This window comes from Mus pahari, chromosome 23 (genome assembly GCF_900095145.1).
Source record: "Mus pahari chromosome 23, PAHARI_EIJ_v1.1, whole genome shotgun sequence".
Classification (NCBI taxonomy): Eukaryota; Metazoa; Chordata; class Mammalia; order Rodentia; family Muridae; genus Mus; species Mus pahari.
In genome coordinates, this window is record NC_034612.1 from 700,969 (window position 1) to 725,770 (window position 24,802).

The 24,802-nt window shown below is 43.7% G+C and overlaps 1 protein-coding gene across 3 annotated transcripts in view; it reads left to right on the forward strand.

Moving 5' to 3' along the window:
- The window catches only part of Chek2 (checkpoint kinase 2), a 33,974-nt gene extending 10,145 nt beyond the window's left edge, over positions 1-23,829 (forward strand). The window contains exons 6-15 of one of the 3 annotated variants that reach the window (XM_021186804.1): positions 5,842-5,947; positions 8,948-9,001; positions 11,662-11,723; positions 12,517-12,616; positions 14,895-14,981; positions 15,642-15,805; positions 16,025-16,140; positions 17,118-17,203; positions 22,199-22,279; positions 23,506-23,829. In XM_021186804.1, coding sequence (XP_021042463.1) covers positions 5,842-5,947; positions 8,948-9,001; positions 11,662-11,723; positions 12,517-12,616; positions 14,895-14,981; positions 15,642-15,805; positions 16,025-16,140; positions 17,118-17,203; positions 22,199-22,279; positions 23,506-23,592 — 943 coding nt within the window. In that variant the 3' untranslated portion in view covers positions 23,593-23,829. The remainder of the gene's footprint in view (positions 1-5,841; positions 5,948-8,947; positions 9,002-11,661; positions 11,724-12,516; positions 12,617-14,894; positions 14,982-15,641; positions 15,806-16,024; positions 16,141-17,117; positions 17,204-22,198; positions 22,280-23,505) is intronic. The other 2 variants (XM_029533658.1, XM_029533659.1) reach the window with 2 other exon arrangements.
- The last annotated feature ends 973 nt before the right edge of the window (positions 23,830-24,802 follow it).

Genomic DNA, 24,802 nt, shown 5'->3' on the forward strand with positions numbered 1-24,802 from the left:
ACTTTCACAGATTTCTTTTTTTTAAGATTTATTTTTATTTATATTCGTACACTGTAGCTGTCTTCAGGCACACTCCAGAAGAGGGCATTGGATTCCATTACAGGTGAGCCACTATGTGGTTGCTGGGAATTGAACTCAGGACCTCTGCTCTTAACCACTGAGCCATCTCTCCAGCCCGTAGCAGACATTTTAAAGGCAGAGATAATCTTCCCAGCTCTATTTTATTTTAATAAACTAAGTAATTTTCAACATAGGGTTTTATTTTGTTGCCCTGACTGGCCTAGATCTCACAGAGATTCTCCTGCTTCTGCCTCCCAAGTGCCTGGCTGGTTTGTTCTCATGTAGCTTACGCCGGACTCAACCTCACTGTGCAATCGAGGACGTTCCTGAATGCCTGATACTCTTGCCTCTATCTCCCCAGATGGGATTCCAAGCCTGCCTCACCCTGCCTAACTAGTGATGACTTTTTTATTTCCTCGAGCCTTAGTGATGACTTTTGAAAAGCAGCTTTTAATGACCCTATGATTCACTGTGTGTCTGTATGTGCGTGGGCGCACTCACGCTTCAGTGAGTATGTGGAGGCCAGAGAACAATGTGCATGGTCAGGTCTCTCCTATGTGGATTGAATTCAGTCATCACGCTTGATAGGATGGTAGAGGCCGTTGGGTGCTGAGTAATGGTAAGTGCTTGCCTTGCTTTGTTTGTCTAGTGCTTAGTCATGCTTAGTGTTCAAATCCAGGGTTCTCTGCATGGTTGGTAAAGTGCTAGACTACTGAGCCTCATCCCTAATTAATTAAGTTTTTTTTGTTTTTTTTGTTTTTTTGTTTTTTGTTTTTTGTTTTTTTTTTTTTGAGACAGGACTCCATAGCTTAGACTGACATGAACTCACAGCATAGCCCATGCTGACCTCAAACTCAGGGGCTTCTGTTTTACCTCCTGAGGGCTACAGGCATTGGCTACCATATCCAGTGTATTTCTTGTTAATTAAAATTTATTTAATTACATCTCTCTTCTGTGTATGATTATATGTGCTGTGTTTATGAAGACTGTGTGATTGTATGTACTGTGTGTATGAAGAGTGTGTGTATATGTGTAAGTGTGAGATGTATGTGTGTGATGTGTATACCGGTGTGCACTTGGAGTTCAGAGGAAAGGCTTCAGGAGTTTTCTCCTTCTACTGTAGATTGCAGAGATTGACTTTAGCTCATGAGGAATGTTTATTGTCCTAACTTGCTTTCTGTTGCTGTGACAAGCATTACAGTCGGAACCAGCCTGGAGAGGAAAAGGTTTATCTGGCTTGGACATCCTTATCTCTGTCTGTCCCTGAGTGAAGCCAGGGCAGGAAATCCAGCAGGGCAGGAACTTAGAGGCAGAAGCTGAAGCAGAGACCGTGGGGGAGTGCTGTTTTCTAGTGTGCTTCGCAATGGCTCGCTCAGCCTGCTTCTGTCTATAACCCAGGACCACCTGCATCAACACTAATCAAGAGAATGCCCCGCAGACTTGTGTAAAAACCAATCTGATGGAGGCATTTTTTTTTTTTTAAATCTATTGTGGTTCTGTCTTCTCAGATGATTCTAGCTTGTGTCAAGTTGACAAAAACAAAACAAAACCCAAACCAAACGAACAAAAAATACGAACCAGTATAATTGATTCCTCATCACCTTGACATACAAATATATCACTATTATAACCTTTCCTTCCTTCCTTGTCTCCTAGATGTCCCGGGCGGGGGGTGGTACAGCAAGCCTTTAATCCCAGTACTCGGGAGGCAGAGGCAAGTGGCTCTTTGTGGATTCTAGGCCAGCCTGGTCTACATAGTGAGTTCCAGGACAGCTAGGACTATGCAGAGAGATCCTGTCTCAAAAGAAAAGCCAAACCAAACAAACCCACAAAATAACAACAGCAGCAACAAAAACAAAAATTAGTGTCACAAGATGAAGCACAGTCCTTTTTTTTTTTTCCCAAGTTCCACAGTCTTTTAAAAAAGTGAGTTAGCAAGTAAGAACACTGGTTGCTCTTTAAGAGGACCCAAGTTTGATAACCGGTATCTGCATGATGGCTCCTAACTGCCTATAACTCTCTTCCAGGAGATCTGGTACCTTGTAGTCTCTGGGATACTGCACACATTGATGTACAGACATAGGCAGGAAAAGCACATAAAAAATACACATAAAATGAAAAAGAAAAAAAACCTCAGCAATTTAAAAGTTCAAATTCTCAAAAATAATCAAAGTGTCTTAACTGTGGGTTCCTATTTCTAAGGAAAAGTTTTATTACTTTAAGAAAGAACTAGGGTTACAATCAGATCACAGCAAAAACAAATTTGGACAGTGTCCAAGTGTTCAGTGTCCAAAGTCTGGGTCCCACTCCTGATCTTTTGGACTTAGAAGCCAACAGCAGCTTTCCACCCCTACCCCCGCCCTCTGTAGCACACATAGCTTGTCTTGGAGTCACAGGCTGGCTCCCCCTTCACCCCTGCTGCTGCCCTCTGTGGTCATCCCACAGTCTGGACATCTATATTATGGGGTCTCTACCTGCAGCTGAGTCTGCATCTTCGTTAGTGACCTGGCTTCTCTTCAGGGATGCGGCAACCCTGCCACACGGTGCCAAGCCTCAGCTGCTGTCCACGATCCCTTCATGCTTTCAAAACCAGTATCTTGTGGGAGGATCTTTATAATTTATGTTTCAGCTTGAAATGCAGCATTGGACTCTTTCTGGCCCACAGCTTTTGTGTGCTGACCCGGAAGACCTCACGTTGATGATGTTGGACGCTTATTAATTAGAGCAGATTTTTAAGCCCCAGCTAACTAGCACTGATTATCTTAGTGCACAAAAGGTTTCATTTCACACTTTTTTTTTTTTTTTTTGAGACATGGTTTCTCTGTTTATCTCTTGCTGTCCTGTAACCCACTCTGTAGAGCAGGATGGCTTTGAACTCACAGAGATCTGCCTGTCCCAGCCTCCCAAGACCTGGGATTAAAGGTATGAATCACTTTACCTAACCTCACTTTCACAGATTTCTTTTTTTTAAGATTTATTTATTTATTATGTATAAAGCATTTTGTCTGCATGTGTGCTTGCAGGCCAGAAGAGGGCACCAGATCGTATTACAGATGGTTGTAAGCCACTGTGTGGTTGCTGGGATTTGAACTCAGGTCCTCTGGAAGAACAGTCAGTGCTCTTAACCTCTGAGCCATCTCTCCAGACCCCCTTACAGAATCTTAATTGAAAATATCACACAAATGACTCTGATAGAGTCCTTTTTTTTTTTTTTTTTTTTTTTTTTTTTTTTTTTTTTTTTTTNTTTATTTTTGGTTTTTCAAGACAGGGTTTCTCTGTGTAGCCCTAGCTGTCCTGGAACTCACTCTGTAGACCAGGCTGGCCTCGAACTCAGAGATCCTGCCTCTACCTCCCGAGAGCTGGGATTAAAGGCGTGCGCCACCACGCCCGGCTTATTCATTTATTATATGTAAGTACACTGTAGCTGTCTTCAGACACTCCAGAAGAGGGAGTCAGATCTTGTTAAGGATGGTTGTGAGCCCCCATGTGGTTGCTGGGATTTGAACTCTGGACCTTTGGAAGAGCACTCGGGTGCTCTTACCCGCTGAGCCATCTCACAAGCCCTCTGATAGAGTAATCACGACAGTCCACTCCTGGTACGAGGTCTGAACTACTTTGCTTCCTATTGCTGTGATAAACACCGACCAAAAGCAACTTGGAGAGTGAAGTGTATATTTGGCTTTTATGTTGTGATCACCACCCCTGAGGGAAGCCAATTCAGGAGCTGGAGCCCAGCAACCATGGAGGAGCACCGCTGCTTACTGTCTCAGTGCCCATGGCTTGCACAGACTGGGCTGGGCCGTCCCAAATTAATCAAGAAAATGCCCTACAGACTTGTTTACCAGACGCTATGATGGAGGTATTTTTTTAAAAGTGAGATTCCCTTCTGGCAGGTGATCTTCTCTGTTAAGCCAAGTTGGCCAAAAAAAGAAAAAGAAAAAAAAAAAAAGCTATCCAGATTATGGGGCAATCATTTCTACATGCTGGGCTATATCTTGTCAGCCTCTGCCCTTCTGAGGTAGGCATGCAATTTAGTGTAAAATATATTTAGTTCAATTCCTAACAGAAAAAAGAGCTGGGCAAGGTGGAGGCATACTTGGAATTCAACAACTTAAAACAATGTAGCAGGAAGATCAGGGGTTTAATATTATCCTTGGCTCAATAGTTATTTAAGGTCAGCCTGAGCTTCCTAAGGTTTTTGTCTCAAAAGCGAGGGGTGAGGGGATAGTTGGGGAGAGGTTGTAACGGCATGTTCCAGCTCCTAGAGAAGTTAAGTGCAAACAAACATGTCAAGATCCAGTCTCAGATAAGTAATGAAGACATACTGGTTGTTGTTATACCATGGATGAGCTTTGAAAGCATTAAACTAAGCGAAAGAAGTGTGATTTCATGGATATGAAACATCAGATATTTTTTAAGAAAGCCATTTAGTGATCGCTAGGGGCAAAGGTATAGTGGTGTTTCCCTAATTGGAACCAGGTGGTAGCAGTTGCAGAGCGTTGGCTATATACTGACTAAGGCGCAATCCTACACTTGAAAATCATTATCATGGCTCATTTAATGTTAACCTGTACTCAACACAATAAGAAAGATGTGAAGCCTTTTCTATACTCACTCAAAATCGGCGGTGATCATAGCTCACTACAGACAGGTCATGTACTGCAGTGGTCATTGCTAGGATGAACCTTAATTTTGCTGCACAGGTTTACTGTTCTAAGAGTGGTCTGCATAACATCCTCTGCCATTGGTGGTCCACAGTGAGTCAGAAATCTTTGAAAGAAGTGCTCCTACACGATGAGTAATTATGTAGCGCTTTCGGATGTGGTATAAGGTGAAATTCATGCTTCCAACTATGTATGCGAATTATTTGTTGGTAATTAATTGTTTTGGTTTTTATCTTTTGTTTGTTTGTTTGTTTTTGTTTCTCTGTGTAGCCCTGGCTGTCCTGGAACTAACTCTGTAGACAGGGCTGGCCTTGAATTCAGAGAACCTCCTGCCCCCGCCTCCCGAGAGCTGGGATTAAAAGCGTGCGCCACCACCACCTGGTTGTGTTTTCTTCTTTTAATTCAGGCCTGGATGGCCGGCCTAGGCTTTGGTTTGATGCTCTCCTTCTGTCTCCGCCTTCTCAGTTCTTGAATTACAGTTATGTGTTACTCCCGCATGCAAGACTCTTCTATTGCTATTTCTCTGCCCCCCCTAGAGAAAGTAAATTTTCTTTTTTTCTTAGTGTTTTTCTGGGAATTTCACAATGAAGGGCTCTGATTAGACTGAAGTCACTCCAAGCTCAGTGCTGCTGGATGCTCTACATCTCCGTGTGCTCTTAACAGTGTACTCTGGTGAGGTTTCAGTGTGCCCTTTGAGCATAGAGACAATGAGGACAAAATGTTACATGGACAATATTTAATTTCTCGTGTGTGTGTGTGTGTGTGTTGTAAGTGCATAACTCGTGTGCCACAGAATTTGTGCGGAGGTCAGAAGACAGCCTTGGGTGTTGGTCTCACCTTTCTGCCTCGAGACTGGGTCTCTGGTTTCTGCTGTGCATGTGTGGCAGGCTGTCCTACAAGCTTCTGGAGTTTTTTTTTTTTTTTTTTTTTTTTTTTTTTTTGCCTGGTTTACATGGGTTCTGGGTGTTTGAAGTCAGATTCTGCATTTGCATGACAAGTACCTGAACAGCCTCCTCTGCTCCTTCTTTAATTTCTTCCTGTCAAGGCAAAGTTGGACGTGGTGTGTTTCATGATGAAAGTCATCCTGAAAAGTCACTGTCTGTGTATTTCCCCTTAGTGGTGCTTGTGGGGAGGTAAAGATGGCTTTTGAGAGGAAGACATGTCAGAAAGTGGCCATAAAGATCATCAGCAAGCGGAGGTTTGCTCTTGACTCAAGAGAAGCCGTAAGTACCTGTGTCAGTAGCTGCCGGCTCTCACACTTCTTTCAGTGACTCTGGAGCACGTCTTAGCCTCCAGAAGCTTGGGTGGCTTAGACGTAGCAATCTTTGACTGTCAAATGCATTGAACACTTTTTAAGTGTCTTTTATTTAATCTAGAAACGTGTTTATAATTTAGTTCTAGAAATAATTGGTTGTATGTAACCCTGTGCTTAGTAACAGGCCTTTTTTTTTTCTTATTTTAAAGTTGCTATGAAGGGATGGGGGAGAAGGGGGTCTAATGGCCAGTGCAGCCTCACAACTGCCTTCAGCCTCTCTCATCTTGGTGGAGACCCTGTGGTGTTTACAGATAGGTGAATTTAGCTCGCCTTTCCTTTCACAACATGCCCACCTCACAGAAACTGCTCCTAGTGGCCCATGGGCTTTATCACAGTTTACCTGCAGTCAGTCCTTCTAAGCACTGAGTGGAGTAATGCTTGGGACATTGTAGCAGAAATGAAACTTGTTGAGAGTTAAAGGGTCTAGTGAGAAGGAAAAATAATCTCAGGAAAGCTGGGTTTAATCCTGATTTTAAGTGCTATGCTCAATATTTCTTTTGAAAGCATTTGTTACAAAGTGTAAAGTGCTCAGTATCTACAATGTAGCATTTTGACTCATTCTACAAATTATGGTGGTTACTTTTTACTTCAAAGCTTTTTTTTTTTGTTTTTTTGTTTTTTTGAGATTATGACTCACATAGCCCATACTATCCTGAAAGGCGTCCTCTGGGATTCTAGGATTGCAGGCATGTGCTACCACTCCTGAGGGAGATGGCACCATTTATTTTCTCTCAGTTTGATGGCACAGTTCCCCTGACTGCAAATTGGAATTTGAAAATAGTAAATAAGGAGAAGAGCAATCTCTTTCTCTACGTCCTGCTGACCCTATTTGCTCCATAAGGTCTTGTGTGTTCTCTAAACAGTCAGTTGCATTTGAGGGACTTGGTCTGATATGATCCAGTTCTGAGGTGACCACTACAAATGTTCTAGATAATATCAGACAGATTTAAACAGATTCTCAAAGACATCACTGGGAAGGAATGCCCCAAACTTCATCATAATTTATGCAGATAATTCTTTGCTTGGTTGTTGAGTTAACTTCAAATTCTTTGCTCTTTTGGGTGTTGTAACAATGGCTAGGAGTTAGTTATAGAAACACATTTTTAAAACTTTGTTTTTGTTTTTATTTTAAGATTTATTTCATGTATGTGAGTACACTGTCAGGGTCTTCAGACACACCAGAAGAGGGCATTGGGTCCTATTCCAGATGGTTGTGAGCCACTATGTGGTTGATAAGAATTGAACTCAGGACCTCTGGAAGAGCAGTCAGTACCCTTAACTGCTGAGCCATTTCTCCAGCTCCTAGAAACACATTTTTTTTTTCGAGGCAGGGTTTCTCTGTATAGCCCTGGCTGTCCTGGAACTCACTTTGTAGACCAGGCTGGCCTCAAACTCAGAAATCCGCCTGCCTCTGCCTCCTGAGTGCTGGGATTAAAGGCGTGCGCCACCACACCCGGCTTTAGAAGCACATATTTATAAAACCCAGGGACTCAGGAATACCAGACCAGTACTCTTCCACCGAGATGACATTTTTAATTCTCAGTTGCAGGTTTTTAGAATGTAAATTGTTTTTATGCAGCAGCTATTTAGTCACTTTTTCTGTAATCCACGTTGACTGAATGAGTGAAGTGGCCAACCGTATTTTTTTTCCCACATATAACCCGACAAAGTAACGTGAAAGCAGCGCCCAGGCATGTCTTCCTCTCCAGCCAGCTGTTTCTGGCTTTAACATTCTTCAAATTGTTTTTCCCAAGATAATTCTATTCTTACATGGCAGGAGGAATTTCCGGTCTGTGTTCAATTTGTTACAGATCTTTGACCTCAAAATTCTGGATTTGCTTCCCGTTTAGGGGAGAAAAGGATATCTCCTAGGTTGTCGAAAACTAAAACCAATCTTTTCTTTTCTTTTTTTAAATGTGTTTATTTTTTATTTTTTACTGTGTTCTCTCTCTCTCTCTCTCTCTCTCTCTCTTTTTTAAAAAGATTTATTTATTATTATATGTAACTACACTATAGCTGTCTTCAGACACACCAGAGGAAGGTGTCAGATCTCATTACAGATGGTTGTGAGCTACCATGTGGTTGCTGAGATTTGAACTCAGGACCTTCAGAAGAGCAGTCAGTATTCTTAACCGCTGAGCCATTTCTCCAGCCCCCAAACCAATCTTTTTTTCTTAATTGTTCTCTTCCATTCATTGGACCCTGTATGACCTCTCTATTGACAGAACCTTCTCACCCCCACCCCTGCCCCTGCAATGTAGTAATGACTGTGAGAGTGGAAAGAAAAGGTCTGGATTTAAACATTTTTAATCTGGGATTGGGAGATGGAGAGATGGTTCAGTGGTTAAGAACACTTGCTGGTCCTCTAGATGACCCGTGCTCAATTCTTAGGCTACCATGGTGGCTTACAGCAGTGTGTAGCCCTAGTTCCAGGGTACTGGACACTCACACAGGCACACATGCAGCTGAAACACCAATCAGTGTACATAAAATAAAGTGAAAAAAAATTTTAAAAAGATTTTAGGGCTGGAGAGATGGCTCAGCGGTTAAGAGCACTGACTGCTCTCCCAAAGGTTATGAGTTCAATTCCCAGCAACCACATGGTGCCTCACAACCATCTGTAATGGGAATCCAATGTCCTTTTCTGGTGTGTCTGAGGATAGCAAAAGCGCACAGACAATAAATAAATACATAAATAAATAAATCTTAAAAAAATTTAAAATCTGGGTTTCTTAGCTGAAGTCTATTTTACATAAATCATAAATCATAAATACGTAGTCTAGCATCTGCTGTATGAGCAGAGCCTGGTTTGTAACTCAGCCATCCTAAAGTTTAACTATATTTGTAAAATACTGGCCATTATGACTACTATTACTGGTGTAATCTGATGCTATCCTTTTTATTTAAGGACACAGCTCCCAGTGTGGAAACTGAAATAGAAATTTTGAAGAAACTAAATCATGTAAGTATCATTGTCACTTGTAGTAATTTGTCTCAAAATATGGGAAGAATACAAAGTGTCGCTCTAGGATGCTCATTTGAGCTCCTTTGTGTGTTTGTGAGAACATACATGGACCTGGTTCTTATTCACTTTGGACCAGTTTTACTTCAAAGTTTTAAGAATAAAATCCTGTGTAAAAGACTTCATGACTTCATGATTTAATACTCAGTATTTTTATTGAGATCTTGAGAAAAAACATATAAAGGTTAGTAATATTTGCAAAAGAAATGAAAGTCTTGTGAAGTTAATTATATCTGAAACTGGGTCCTTTTAAAGACCTTTTATTTGGAGTAATCCAGTTAAACCCATGGTGTCTGACAGATAAGAATCCCATTGTTGCACCTGATTCGTAGGCGGGAGGAGCCTCTTTGGATATAAGTGGTCCTCACCTATTTTGTAAGGATGGCTTTGTATGTGTGGAAGTCACAGGGCTGTAGCACACGGGTCTGATACCGGTTTCTCTTTCCTGGTTCTCTCAGTCTCTTCATTAGTTTATGAGAACCCATAATGCACGCTTAGTAGGTGCTCAAGTTACATCTTGCCCGAGTAACTAAGCATTTCCTCTTCTCTCTTTTAACCTCCAGTCAGAATTTCTTTTCTCTCTTCCACCTCCTCACTTCCCTCCAAGAGCCAGGTTTATTTACTCTAGATTTCTGTGTTTGATACAATGTCTCCACAGCCTGTTTACAGCTCAGTGGATCTTCTACCTCTCTACACTCCAGCCTCCAGCCTTTCTGCTTGCCTGTCCTGAACTTCACGAGTAGCAGCTTCTTCTCTTTCCCCTCCTTTCCTTCCCCGGTCTCTTTACTTCCGTTTTCTTTTTCACCCCCTCCCCAACCCCCCTTCTTCTTTTGCTTTCTTTTTTTGTTGTTAGGAGACAGCCCTGCCTTGTTACCCTGGCCAGTCTGGGAATACTGGACACACGTGATCCTTCTGTCTCCGCCTCTTGAGTGGAGTTTGTTTTTCTTCTTTTCGACAGGAACTGGCTGAATTGGCCAGGCTAGGCCCTGATTCCTGGCTCAAGCAATCTTCCTGCTGCAGCCCGCTATGCCCATTTTTTTTTTTTTAACAACACATTCTCTGTTGGCAGAATGACTCCGGGGGTGAAAGATCTTGCTGTGAAGCCTGGCCATCTGAGTTTGATTCCTAAGTCTCACATGGAGGAAGGAGAGAACCAATTCCCACAAGTTCTCTGACCTCCACACATGCTCCATGGCTTGTACAGATACAGACAGACACACGTAATTAGACAAAGAACACTGCATACATTCCAATTATGTACCATCCCCCTAAATGTTTTATTGGTTATTTCGAGACTTATTAAGATGGAACAGCACTTGGCAGTGTTTCCAAGTCCATGTTGGGAAGCTGTGGGTGCTCGCGGACGGAGGAAGACGGGCATACAAAGGGACAGTTACAGGGAACCATGAAGAACGCAGCGATGAGTCTCACCTCTTACAATTAAAAACCTGAAAGAATTATAGGCTCTCTCTTTGAGTCTCCCGTGATCAGTCCTCCGTGCTGGCTTCTGTAGTCCTGATAGATACTCTGAGATCTGTTTCTTACCTGCCTCTGAGTTTGGCCGTCAGCTTTAAACACAAGTCTGCTTTCTAAGTAGAAAATCGTAGCCGGGCGTGGTGGCACATGCCTCTTTAATCCCAGCACTCGGGAGGCAGAGGCAGGCGTATTTTTAAGGCCAGCCTGGTCTACAGAGTGAGTTCCAGGACAGCCAGGGCTATACAGAGAAACCCTGTCTCGAAATACCAAAAAAAAAAAAAAAAGAAAAGAAAGAAAGAAAAGAAAGAAAGAAAGAAAAAGAAAGAAAGAAAGAAAGAAAGAAAGAAAGAAAATCGTAATGCTAAGACATCTGCATTCTAGAGAATCTAAGGGTGTTCTAACCTGCCCACAGTGCTGGGTCTGTTGCACAGATAATAAACTATCAATCATGAGTCAAGGTCTTATACTATGAGAGGATCTTATCATACAGGTTCCATTCTCTATGGTCCCAGTGCTGGAGCCACAGGAATCGGGTATCTGGGAGTATAATTGGGCTTCCTCCCTAGCCTTCTTTGTTATTGAGACAGGGTCTCTTGTTGTTCGGGCTAGCCTTGAACTTGCTTTATAGCTGAGGCTGGCCTTGAATTTTTGCTTTTCCTTGCCCTCCCAAGTGCTGGGATTATAAAACGGCTTCATGGGTCTCCGATCTTGTGTCCTCTTGAGAAAAAGGGCTCCTTGTGCTGGGACTGAATTTCGGATTGCAGGCCTGCTGAGAAAATACCCCACTCCCACCCTGAGCACCCAGCTCTTGCTGCTTTCCATGTTTCTTGTCTGGTTCCTGTTTTAACAATGAGGAGGAAGTCTGGGGAAACCGGCTGTCATGCCTAGGCGGGCTTCTATACAGACATGAATGACTCCTTTCTGACTCTGTATGATGGTGTATTTCTTGTGTGAGTTCTCAGTGAGGCATCAGCCACCTTCCATTCTACCGTCTCCTGTGCTCGACTCAACGGCATCCCCAGACAAGGATCCAGTGCCTGCTCTCCACCCTCCTGATGCCTCGGGTTCTGTGTCTGAGGTTCCTTTTCTGGAATTTCTCATTTCTCCTTTCTTCTCTCTCATAGCCGTGCATCATCAAGATTAAAGATGTTTTTGATGTGGAAGATTATTACATTGTTCTGGAACTGTAAGTAGTAACATTTAAACTCATGTTTCCGTGTAAGACTTATAAGCCAGTAAAGAATTGAATGCAGATTAGCCAGGAGGTGGTGGCGTGCCCTTTTAATCCCAGTATGCAGGAGGCAGAGGCAGGCGAATGTCTGAGTTCGAAGCCAACCTGGACTACAGAGTGAGTCCCAGGACTGTCTCAAGAAAAAAAAGTCAAATATTAAATTTAATGTGATCTGACACCCTCTTCTGGTGTGTCTGAAGACAGCTACAGTGTACTCATAGAGATAAAGTAAATAAATCTTTTAAAAAAAAATAACAAAAAAGAAGATGACGTATGTATTTATTTATTATGAGTTTATTTTTGTTTTTCGGAGACAGGGTTTCTCTTTGTAACCTGGCTGAGCTGGAACTCACTCTGTAGACCAGGCTGAACCATCCTAATGCAGAGATCTGCCTGCCTCTGCCTCCCAAGAGCCGGGATCAAAGACCTGCCTCACCACCGCCTGGAATATTTATTTATTTTGAGAAGGCCTCTGGTATCCCTGGCTGGCCTGGGGGCCTTGAGCTCTGCCTGAGTGCCGGGGTTAAAGGTGTCCAGCCAAGCTCATTTTAAAAGTGATGTCAAGACTGAGCCAGACAGGAGCCACGTTTTAGTGTTGGAGGTGCAGGCCAGGGTCTCTGACGTGAGACAAGTACTCATCCGCTCGCCCCGCCCCGCCTCTCCCATCCTTATTTTTCTGGACAGCATGAGTTTATTTCGTTGGTGCTGTGCATCCAGGGGTAAAGGTCCTGCTCTGTTTGTGTTTCAGGATGGAAGGAGGAGAACTGTTTGACCGGGTGGTGGGGAACAAACGCCTGAAAGAAGCCACCTGCAAGCTGTACTTCTACCAGATGCTTTTAGCTGTGCAGGTAAGAGACGTCCTCTCGTGGCAAGCAAGGGCCAAGGGACTGAGGTTCTGGGTGTTTGCTGCTCTGTTCTAGGCAAAAAAAAAAAAAGATAAAAATCCTATCCTGTCTGGGGTCTTTCTGGAGGGGCATTGATTTTGCACCTATTGGATCCTTGTGGCATTGACTTGGTGTGCAGAGTGTAAAGGTGAGAGTGGAAGCATGGCTGACCAGTTGGGATGATTGAGGGGTATTAATATGTGTTCTTCCATAGTCCAGTAATGTGTTCCACAAGAATAGTGAGGATTCAGTACTTTCCCTTGATCCTAGACTCCTGTCACAACCCCTCCCCACCTTTCTTTTCTTTTCACAGTCCTGGGGATGAAACCCACAGCCCTATGTATAGATGTGTATACACACACACACCCCACACACATACAGAGTACTCGCACACCCTGCCACCACCGCATACACTCTTACACACATGTTCACATTCACATACACTCACAGCACTTAAACACATATCCACACAGACTCAGAACACACTCTCACACACAGATACACACACCACACACTACATTCATACACACAGCACATTCACACACATACCACACACTCTGCATTCACAACACACTATTACACACATATACACAGTCACACCACACTCACATGCTCACACACTCTCATACACACTCTCATACACACAGACACATACACACAGTACACACACTTTATACATACACATACACAACACATACTCAAACATTACTCAAACATTCACATACACACTCCACATTGCCTGAATCCCTGGTGATTGCCCATAGCTCTTTGTAAGCTTCTTTTGATATAGAGTCTCATATAGCATAGGCTGACCCCAACTTCACTCTGTAGTCAACTTGGCTTTGAGCTTTGGTCTTCCTGCTTTCACCTCCCAAGTGCTTAGAGGACAGGCATGCACCACCTTGCTTGGCTTCACAGTTCACTTTAAAAAAAAAAAAAAAAAAAAAAAAAAGATTTTACTTATTTACTTTATTTATATGAGCACACTGTAGCTGTCTTCAGCTACACCTGAAGAGGGCATCAGATCTTATTATAGATGGTTGTGAGCCACCAATGTGGTTGCTGGGAATTGAACTCAGAACCTCTGGAAGGGTAGCCAGTGCTCTTAACCTCTGGTCCATCTCTCCAGCCCTCACAATTCACTTTTAATGATGGCTTTCAGGTGCACAGGATTTTGATAACATCAATTTATTATTTCCTTGTATACTGACTAACAACAATGAATTGCACACAGATCTATAGATGTAGGATATTTTTTATTCCTAAAGAATTGATATTTTGTCTGTTTTCATTTTTCATTCTATTTCCAACAAGAGAATTTTAAAGTACACACACACACTCTCACATACACACTCTCACAAACATACACACACTCTCACATACTCATATACTTTCATACATACTCTCTCACACACTCAGATACACTCACACTCTTTCATACACACTCTGGTCTTTGTACCTAATGATAGATTAGTAGTTTAGTTTTTGGTGATTTTTGATGTTTATAGCATTGGGGGTTGAGCATATAGTTCATGCTAGGCAAGTTCCATAGCTTCAGCTTTCAGAGTTTCTCTGCTTTGTGTGTGAGTATGTGTGAGAGTGTATGTGAGAGAGAGTGTGTATGAAAGAGTGTGAGTGTATCTGAGTGTGTGAGAGAGTATGTATGAAAGTATATGAGTATGTGAGAGTGTGTATGTTTGTGAGAGTGTGTATGTGAGAGTGTGTGTGTGTATTTGAGAGTGTGTATATGTGTGAGAAAGTGTGTAAGAGTGTGTGAGTGTGTGTGTGTGTGTGTGTTAGATGACAGCCTGGAGAAGTCTGTTTTCTTTCATTGTGGGCTCTTTGTGACTGGAGGTTTTCAGGTTTGGTGGCTAGTACCTTTAAAATATTCTTAGGGATTGAACAACAAAATGTATAATTTTGATGGAATTCCTAAGATATGTTATCATTTATTTAAATGTTTATTGAAACAGACACCCTGCCTGTCTGTGAGGGGATTTTTGTTTTCTGTCATTGTGAAACACAAGCTTCACCATTCTAAGTCGCTCTTTTCATTTTTATGTGTTTTAAAGGTTTATTTTGTAACATACATTTCTAAGTGCTCGGGCCTGGTCCAGCTCTGACTTTGAGGATGCTGGTGCACCATATAGCTTAATATTGCCCGAGCTAAGAGTTAGCTGTTGTAACTGTGTCTCCTTATGTGTGTGCGTATAAACCAACAGTCCTGCCTGTTTTTGTACAGTACCTTCATGAGAACGGGATCATACACCGGGACTTAAAGCCGGAGAATGTTCTTTTATCGTCTCAGGAAGAGGATTGTCTTATCAAGGTGACAAGGCTTAACCTACCTCTCTGTGGCCACTTTCAGTTTCTTATATTAAAAACAAATAGGAATATCAAATGGTTGAGAATCTCACTTCCCAATCGTACCAGTTATTGTTGAGGCAGCCCAGTGTTCCACCTATCTAATGGGCAGTGACTTAACTCCAGAGCATACAAGCCACTTCTGTGTTCAGAGGGAAGGAAGAGAGTCTTAATAGACCATTGAGTCATGGAGTCCGTCTTTCTACCTGAGTCTAGCTTCACTTTAGAATCTCCTGTTACAGTCCCAAGACAAAAAAACCACAAGAAGACCCCAAAACATAAAACTTGAGGGTGACAACAGGTGCATTTCTTTTCCCCCAAGCTCTCCAGATGTTCCATAGTGTTGTGAAATTTAAGAGTCCTGGATGCATCAATACTAGTGTCCTAATGTGTTTGTGGCATGGGTCATACAGTCTTTTTCAGGTTATAATGATCATAGGTAAATTGTTTCTCAGGTTCCTGGGATTTTGTTTTAAGCAAAATTTAATACGTTGCAAAGACGTGAAATTGTGCATTTAGGGTTAATGGCGGGTGTCTGAATGACAGATAAATCCAGTTTCTGTGTCTCTTGGGATGATGGGCTAAGATAATGTTTGGATTTCATTTGTTTCATTTGTAATTTTAGATCACTGATTTTGGGCAGTCCAAGATCTTAGGGGAGACCTCCCTGATGAGAACTTTATGCGGTACGCCCACTTACCTGGCTCCTGAGGTCCTTGTCTCCAACGGGACTACTGGGTACAACCGTGCTGTGGACTGCTGGAGCTTAGGAGTTATTCTTTTCATCTGGTAGGAGACATTTTCATGGCTTCACGGTCTGGTTGGATGAGGTCTGACGGAACTGTCTCTCTGTCCGGGTAGAGAGGTTCCGTTAGACTCGGGTCATTTCTTTTTGATGGTTGACTTAAGAAAAGCTGATTTTTCTCAATGCTGAGAAGAAGCCTGTGTATCCAGTGCCACCGAGAATGCCACTTGACTTTTTCCCTTTCTTTCTCTACCAACATTAAGCCTCAGTGGGTATCCACCTTTCTCTGAGCATAAGACCCAAGTATCCCTGAAGGATCAGATCACCAGTGGAAAGTACAACTTTATTCCTGAAGTCTGGACAGATGTCTCAGAGAAGGGTACGGATACGAAAGGGTCGGTCACAGAGGCGTGGTTGACTGACGCGTGGGTGTCCTGTTGGTGGGAGTTTCTCCTCAGACAGCTGTTTTTCTCCCATCTGATCATTCTGTTGCTTTGCACCATTTGACAGGAAGGGGGCATGATTAATAAGAGCCTGGGCTTCAGAGTCTGAGTGTTAAGTCCTCGGTCTGCCACTTTTCAGTTGTGTGCCCTTGGGCGAGTTACTCAGTGTTTTTGAGTCTCCGTTTTCTTTATTTGTAAATAAGTGGTCAGTAGCCCTGCCGTTAAAGGTTTTGTGTGAGGTTTTGTATAACAGAGTCAAGGGCCTGCTCTCCGTATACAAAACAGCTTCTAATAACAAAACATTCTTTGAGTAAATAGAATGTAAGAGCTCAATGTCAAAGGTTATCTCTGTTTTATAATTTAAAAGTGCAACCTTGCAACTCCCAGGAGAAAAGGTGTGTTAAAACCCATACTCTCAAGAGAGCGTGAGTGTGTGATAATAATATTACCTAGGTGACTGTATTAAATATCAGGGATTTAAGGAAGGAGATTGCTGCATCATGGGGCATACAAGCCAGCCTTTGTGAGGTAGGGCTTTATTTTATCTTACTTATAAAGAGCCCCTCTCTGGTCTCTCACCATCAAGCTTAAGAGTTTCTGGCCCATCGTGAGTACCTCAGATCTGGGTAGAAGTTCAGTTTAAATTTGCCTTAACCTCGAGCAAGAAAAGGAACAGGAAAGGTTATGATGTCCGAGCAGAGAGAGATGGGGTACATCCTCATTCTTAAGGTCCCGATGATCTCCTGTGTTCAGAGAGGGAGGGGCTTGGAGGGTTCTCAATCAGCTTGTCCCATGCTGCTCTCTTCTCTGGCTGATGGTCTGTAGTTCTGGCGTAGTTTAATGATGCAAGTGGCATGTATTTATTTATTTATTTATTTTAATTATGATTTCCCCAATTCTCTCGCTGCTTCAGCTCTGGACCTTGTCAAGAAACTGTTGGTTGTGGACCCAAAGGCTCGGCTTACCACAGAGGAGGCCTTAAATCATCCATGGCTTCAGGTGGGTACGAGGCAGTTCCCTTTTGCCTAAGATCCAGGGGAAGCCCCACGCTGCTTAGGTGAGGTGCGACTGAGGGTCGCACACAAACTCTGTGTCGTTGGGTTTATTATGTAAGTGTTTTCAATCAGGTGGTAGGTAAAGTGTGTGTGCAATTGTTTTTAATCAGTACACTCATGTATGTGGCGGAGGGAAAGGGAGAGAGGGGAGGGAGAGATGGGAGGAGAGAGGGTAAATGAATATGTGTGTTTTGGGCGTCAGCTCTTTCCACGTAACTCTTGGCGCACTTCATGCTGGGTTCTGGTTCCATTTGCCCTGAGATTGCAGTGTGGCTGTAATTCCTCTGAGAGCTTTGTCTTCCTCAACTCCCAGCTGTCTCCCTTTTCTACCCGCCCTCTGCCTGGAGGATCAGACGGTGCTGTAGTCCAGACATTTTTTTACCTTTAATCAAGAAAACTGGGGCAGGTCCAGGAAGGCAGTCTCCCCGAGGGAACCCAGCCACATCCTGAGCCAGGTGGCTATATTTTAAAGGGTCCCATTCTTGCTCCCAGTGAGCAAGCATGTCATCTGCACCCTTTTAGTGTGCGTGACATCTCTGTTCACACGTCCCTGTTGCTTTGAGAGTTTTGTGCCAGGCTCATTCAAAGCCTCTGCCAGTGTGAGATCATCTGTAATTGGGAGATTGGTCGTTGGCTTGGAATTAATCAGGGAGGGCATCCTGCAGCTTCTTTTGTAGATGTCTGATTGTACTCTTCACCTTGGCCACACTTTTCTGTGAACTTCCTTATGGCCTCTGCTTCCTGTGGGGCTGGGTGATGTCACTAGGTGGCTGGAGTTCCCCCCCCCCCCACACACACACCTCAGTCTGTGGTTCTCAGTTCTGGGAACACCTTGAAAAAGCCCTGCTGTCCTTAAGGGATTGTGGAAGATTGTCCCCTTCCTGTCTTGCAACCTTCCACACCTAAGTTTTGGTCTGACTAGGTCAGGTTGAGAACAACAAATGCTTAAAAGAAGGAGGGCAACTGGACCTGAGGGGGATGTCTCCTCACCAGGTCCAGCACAAGATCTGACGACCCAAGTTTGATTCCCAGACTCCACATAGTGGAGGGAAGAAACGACTCCTGAAAGTTATCGTCTGATTCCATACACGCACATAATATAAATGAAAAATGTAATAAGATATTTTTTAAAGGGAGTAGGGTGAGGAGGGGGGGAGGGACAGATCTGTGTGTTTGGGTTCTTACCCTGGAAACACAATTCTCCTCCCAGAAGAAATCTGTCAGATGATTTAATGTTTACTAGACCACACAGACACACAGATCTGAAAGCAGCAAGGGCCTTGGAGACAAGGAGCCTGGAAACAAAGGTGTCTTTGCGTGTGGGGTTTAACTCTAATGAAAAGAGAAGCCCTCCCTTTGGCTGTCTTCACATGCCTTAATAGGGCAGCTTCTGGGATCCGAATGGAGGCAGACACACTGGGTCGGCTTTCTGTGTTAGCTTTGGAAACAAAAAGCACGGGCTGGCCAGTTAGGCCTAGCAACAGGGTTTGTATTTGCCTAAGATGCATGAGTCAGTGCAGCCCATTTTGCTTGAACTTCTTGTCTCAAAAAAAAAAAAAAAAAAAAAAAATTGTTATTCACAAGTAATTAAAGCTGAGGCTCGGCTCTCCTTCACTTTTGATGAAATAGAAGAATCCTTCCTGCTTGCTTTTGAGGGACGTTGTAACGTAATAGTTTTGGATGTAGAGGACTCGCAGGTTTACAGAAATCTTGCTACTTGTTCTCATGTTGACATGCTTTTCTCATGTTCCTGTTGGCCTGTTGCTTCTGAATACGATGCAGATAGATGCTTGTGAATACGATGATGCAGATAGATGCTTGTGAATATGATGCAGATAGATGCTTGTAAATATGATGATGCAGATAGATGCTTGTAAATATGATGATGCAGATAGATGGTGGTGAATACAATGCAGATAGATGCTTGTGAATATGATGCAGATAGATGCTGGTGAATATGATGATGCAGATAGATGCTGGTGAATACGATGATGCAGATAGATGCTTGTGAATATGATGCAGATAGATGCTTGTGAATATGATGCAGATAGATGCTGGTGAATACGATGATGCAGATAGATGCTTGTGAATATGATGCAGATAGATGCTTGTGAATATGATGATGCAGATAGATGCTTGTGAATACGATGCAGAGGTAGATGCCACAGGCCATGAATGGCTACCAGACAGTGTCCAGAAGAAGGACGTTTGTGCTTATTAGCTTTCTGTTAGGGGGTACACACCTGGAGAAATCAACTTAGAAAGAGAAAAGGGCCATTTTGTTGACTTTTACGGGAGAGGTCAGTCCAGGATTGATGTGAGAAAACAGAGGAAGAGGCTCAGTGGATAAAGTGTTTGTCCCACAAATATGAGGGGCTGAGAGATTGGGGGTGCTGGCTCCCCTGACTGTACGTGGTGGTGAGCAACAAGGGACTCTTTTCTTAAACGAGATGGAAGTCAGCTGGGCGTGGTGGCACACGCCTTTAATCCCAGCACTTGGGAGGCAGAGGCAGGCGGATTTCTGAGTTCGAGGCCAGCCTGGTCTACAAAGTGAGTTCCAGGACAGCCAGGGCTATACAGAGAAACCCTGTCCAAAAAAAAGACCGAAAAAAAAAAAACCGAGATGGAAGTCGAGGATCAACACGCAAGGTTGACCTCTGACCTCCACATGCATGCTACAGCATGCTGGGGAGACCTGGGAAGAGTTGTTACATTTTTAATTTTGTGTGTGTGTGTGTTTGTGTGTGTGCGCACGCGTATGCACATGCATATACACATGAGTGTGCACACACTTGGCAGTGACAAACTGAGCAGACACACAAAGATTTTTAAAGAAGGGAGAGGAGGAGGCCCACAATTTCCTTCTAGGCTATCTCCCAGTAGCGTAACTTCTTCCCAGTGGCCTTTGCTCTCAAGACTCCATGTCCTCCAGCAGCACAATGTTAGACACCAAGCACTGAGCACACAGGACTTGCAGCGCTTACCTAATTCATAGGGGCATTCCATGTTGGTTTTATTCACACATTCATCCCTTCAGAGCACAGTTAATGAGTTCAGGTTTGAAACATGCTGGGCCCATGATATACAGAGCAGAGCAGTGCACATGAATGTGTATATGAGCTGGGTGCCATCCAGACAGGCGCCCTGTGAGCCACTCAGAGTAACCAGTAAGACAAGGAAGTAGGTGCTGGCTCCCACCAAATCTCTGTGTTGGAAGCCTTCTATCCTGGACGCCATGGGAGAGGTAGAAAATATGGAGAGAAAGTGCGCAGGGTGTTGAGGTTGTCTGCAGTCTAGTTTGGTTTCTCAGTGACTGTGGTAAACACAGGACTAAAGGACTAAACCCCTTAAAGAGGAGAGAGTTTATTTCATTTTATACTTCCATGTCAGAGCCCCTCACTGAGGGAAGTCAGGGTAGGAGAGAACACAAGACAATATCCTAAAGCAGAAACTGTCTAAGAATGGTACTTTACTAGTCTGCTTTCTGTGGCTTGCTTCCTTATATAACCTAGGACCACCAGCCTAGGAATGGCACCACCCACGGTGGGCGTTTTCATCCTCTCGCCTCAATCATCAATCAAGGAAGTGTTCCCCAACATATAAGCCCACCACCTAATCTGATGGAGGCAATTCCTCAGGTGCAGTCCCCCCTTCCAAGTTGATCCTAGCTTGTGTCAAGTTGACAAAGTGTACATGAGAATGGCTTCAGACACACAAAAATTCACCTCCCTTTGCCTCCTGGATGCTGTGATTAAAGGGAATAAAGGTGTGTGCAGTCTTTTTTTTTTTTTTTTTTTTTTTAAGATTTCTTTTTCTGGCCATAGTTGTGCTTTCTTTAATCCCAGCACCCAGGAAGAGGCAGAGGCAGGCAGGTCTCTGTGATTCAAGGACTGCCTGGTTTACATAGTGATTCATCCCAGGCCAGCCTGGGCTACATAGTGAGATCATGTATATGTGTGAGTTCAGTGCCTGAGCAGTCCAGCAAAGAGCTTGGATTCCCCTGCTCCTGAGGGATTACAGGCGCCTGTAGAGTACTTGACGTGGGTGCTATAAACCAGATGCAGGTCTTCTGCAAGAGCAGTTCCTACTCTTGCCTCTGAGCATCTCTCTCTAGCCTCACCTAGATGTTTTATACTTCTGAAAACTCTGAACAGTGCCAGGCTGCCTTTCAGAGCTTCTGCGGGCTGGTGCTTGAACCCTGTGGGACTTCACCATGAGGGAATCGGGAGCTAGTTATGTGCATTTGAGAAGATTTCTCCTTGTTTATGGCTCCCCTGCTCCACTTCTCCTTCCTGTAGCACAGAATAGCTACAATGTTTGGTCCTGTTCACTGCCATCTCTTCCATGAGATGTGGGTCTGAGATCTTGTAGGCTCTGGCTCCCAGGAAGAGGCAGAGGCAGGCAGGTCTGTCAACTTGCTTCTCACTTGCTGGGTTAGCTGTTCGGATGACCTGCAAAATTGGCTCTATTTGTGTCAGGGAGGGAGGGAGGGAGGGAGGGAGGGAGGGAAGGAAGGAAGGAAGGAAGGAAGGGAGGGAGGGAGGGAGGGAGGGAGGGAGGGAGGGGGGAAGGGGGAGAGGGAGGGGGAGGGGGGGTCTGGTTCTGTGAGGACTCAGGGTGGCACAGTGTCGACCTCATGTTCTAGCCTCCTGACTAGTGTTCCCCACAGCATGGCTGCTGGTTCTGCACCATAGCTGGGGTCTGGTTCTTTGGTTAAGTAAGAGCTCACGACCCTTGAGTTTGAGGTAGCAAATGCTGATTGAGCACCGACTGTTCCGAGAAGGCAGAGGCGAGCAGCCACATCCCTTCATTAGGAAACCTCTGCAAAGGTATGAGGTTTGCAGTCAGGAAGGTAGCCTTGGGCATTTCCCTGTCACTCTGGGAGCTTGCTTTTCCTCATAGGCAGCCTATCTCTATATGCCTTTTGATTTCTTCACAGGATGAGTACATGAAGAAGAAATTTCAGGATCTCCTATTGCAGGAAAGGAACTCGGTGACCCTCCCCCTGGCTCCCGCCCAGGTAATTCTGATGGCTTCACTGTGGTCTAGGATTAAGTTGCCGATGAGCAAGTCTGATGACTGAACTTTCCGTGGAGAGACAGGTGCTCAACCTTTAAGAAAAGGTTTAATGGCAGGCTTGGTGACATATACATATACTGCCAGCTCTTAGAAGGCTGAGACGGGGCATTGAATCTCAACAGAGGCAGGAGGATTGGAACCCACAGGCCAGCTTGCTTGCATAACATCGTGTAGTAATATCGTCTCTACTTGCTGGCCGTACTTGGGATTGAACCTGCGGCCTAATGCTGCTTAGGCAAGCCCTCTAGCCCGAGCCAGTGTTTCTCCATTTTGTGTTGACATGCTCCTGCAACCCTGGGAGATTTAATAACGCAGGATGTGTTGAATGAATTGGAACATTAGATAGGGCTTGCCAATCTAACGTAAGAAGGAAGATCCTGTTAGGCACAAATTTAAGTTTCAGAAAATGTAAAACTTGGGTAAGTAGTCTACAATGGTTTCTGTTTTAAACTTTCTGTTAATAGTGAGTAAAAGTTTTATTTTACCATGGTTTCATTGTGGCAGTTTCTTGATTGCAGTTTTATTATTTCCAAGTTCTTTGTAAGTGTAAACTAGTCTGTTTATACCTGTCCTCCTGTTTTGGTCAGTGATCTCGCTCCTTTCTCCTCATTTGAATTTACGAATAGGAAAACTATAAGTAGCTATAAGTAGACAGTGTCAGGAAACTGTAACCAAGCAAGGCTGTTGGTGCTGTCTGCTGTCCACATTTGGGTGTACTTCAGCCTACGGTGGGATCATATCCTGAGGGACTCATCTCAAATGGAGGCATTTTAAATAAAAATGCATTTAATGATTACAGCTGGTGTGGCACAGCAGAGTGTGTGAGCTCCCTGGGAACCCCATGGGAGCTGGGAGCTCTGGCTACTTTACATCATACCTCACCCGGAATTTTGCTAGACAGGGGAAAGATCCAATTTGTACTTGCTTTTGTGTCACTGTAAGGCTTTTTTTTTTTTTTTTTAAATAAAATGGCTGTACATTTATTAGTGGTTAGAGATCGCCAGGGAGAGTGGATAAGCATCTTGATTCCAGAGGTGTGTGAGGAGGGTTCGGTTGTCATGACAACTAGTAATTTCCATGAAATGCCCCTAGTGTACTGAACTATGAAGAGCTTTGATAGAAGCTGTGCTTTTCTCTTGAACACTTCTCCTCTTGCTTTGTTTCCAGGCTTCCGGTCAAAAGCGGCCCATGGAACTGGAGGCGGAGGGTATGCCGAGCACAAAGCGCCTGTCTGTGTGTGGGGCTGTGTTGTGAGCTTTGGATGTGAAAGAAATGTGCTTCCTTCCATGATCCAATTGTCTTCTCCACCTTGACGTCTCTTTTTTTTATACATATATATTTTTTTAAAAAATATAGCCAGGCAGTGGTGGACCATGCCTTTAATCCTAGCACTTGGGAGGCAGAGGCAGGCGGATTTCTGCTTTCGAGGCCAGCCTGGTCTACAGAGTGAGTTCCAGGACAGCCAGGACTACACAGAGAAACCCTGTCTTGAAAAACAAAACAAAACAAAAAAAAACCCCCAAAAAACCCAAAACAAAACAAAATATAGCTTATATGATGGAACAATTGCTTTTCCATCACAAATACACGATTAAATACCGTGGAAATTGGCCTCTGGGCTGAATGTTTGATGACCTGCACTTTAGATTCCTTCCTTCCTTCCTTCCTTCCTTCCTTCCTTCCTTCCTTCCTTCCTTCCTTCCTATCTTTCCTTTTTTTGTTTGTTTTAAGAAAAATGTTACGATGTGGTGTTGAGAGATTAAGACCACTCCTGTTGAGGCTGCAGCTCAGTTCCCAGCACCCATGTAACTACATTTCTGGATCTGATGCCCTCCCCTGGCCTCTCTGGTCACCTACGACACATGTGTTCATGTACACAGACACACATAATCATTAAAAAGAATATTCTAAAACAATGTTGTTGTTGTGGCTTTTCATCTGGATCCTCTCATTGCCTGTCTGCCCTGTCAGGATGTCACTCTGGTTTTTGGGTCATCCATCAATTTCTAAAAGTCCCTTGGAAGGTCTAAGCCCCACTGCCATGGTAATCCACACCTTTGATCCCAGCACTCTAGAGGCAGAGGCAGGAGAATGTTTGTGTTGACTTTGAGGCCTGTCTTGTCTTTAGAGCAAGTTTTAGGACAGCCAGGGTACACAGAGAAACAATCTCTCTCTCTCTCTCCTTTCTTTTTCTATCTCTAAACTGTCTTTTCTCTCTCTCTAAACTTTTTCTCTGTCTAAACTCTCTCCTTTCTCTATCTCCCAACTTTCTTTTTTTCCTCTCTCTAAACTTTCTCTTTCTATTTCTAAACTCTTTTTCTCTCTCTCTAAACTTTTTTCTCTGTCTAACACACTCTCTCTCCCTCTCTCTCAACTTTTCTCTTTCTAAACTTTTTCTCTTTTCATCTCCAAACTCTTTTTCTCTCTCTAAACACTCTCAACTTTTTCTCTCTATAAACTTTCT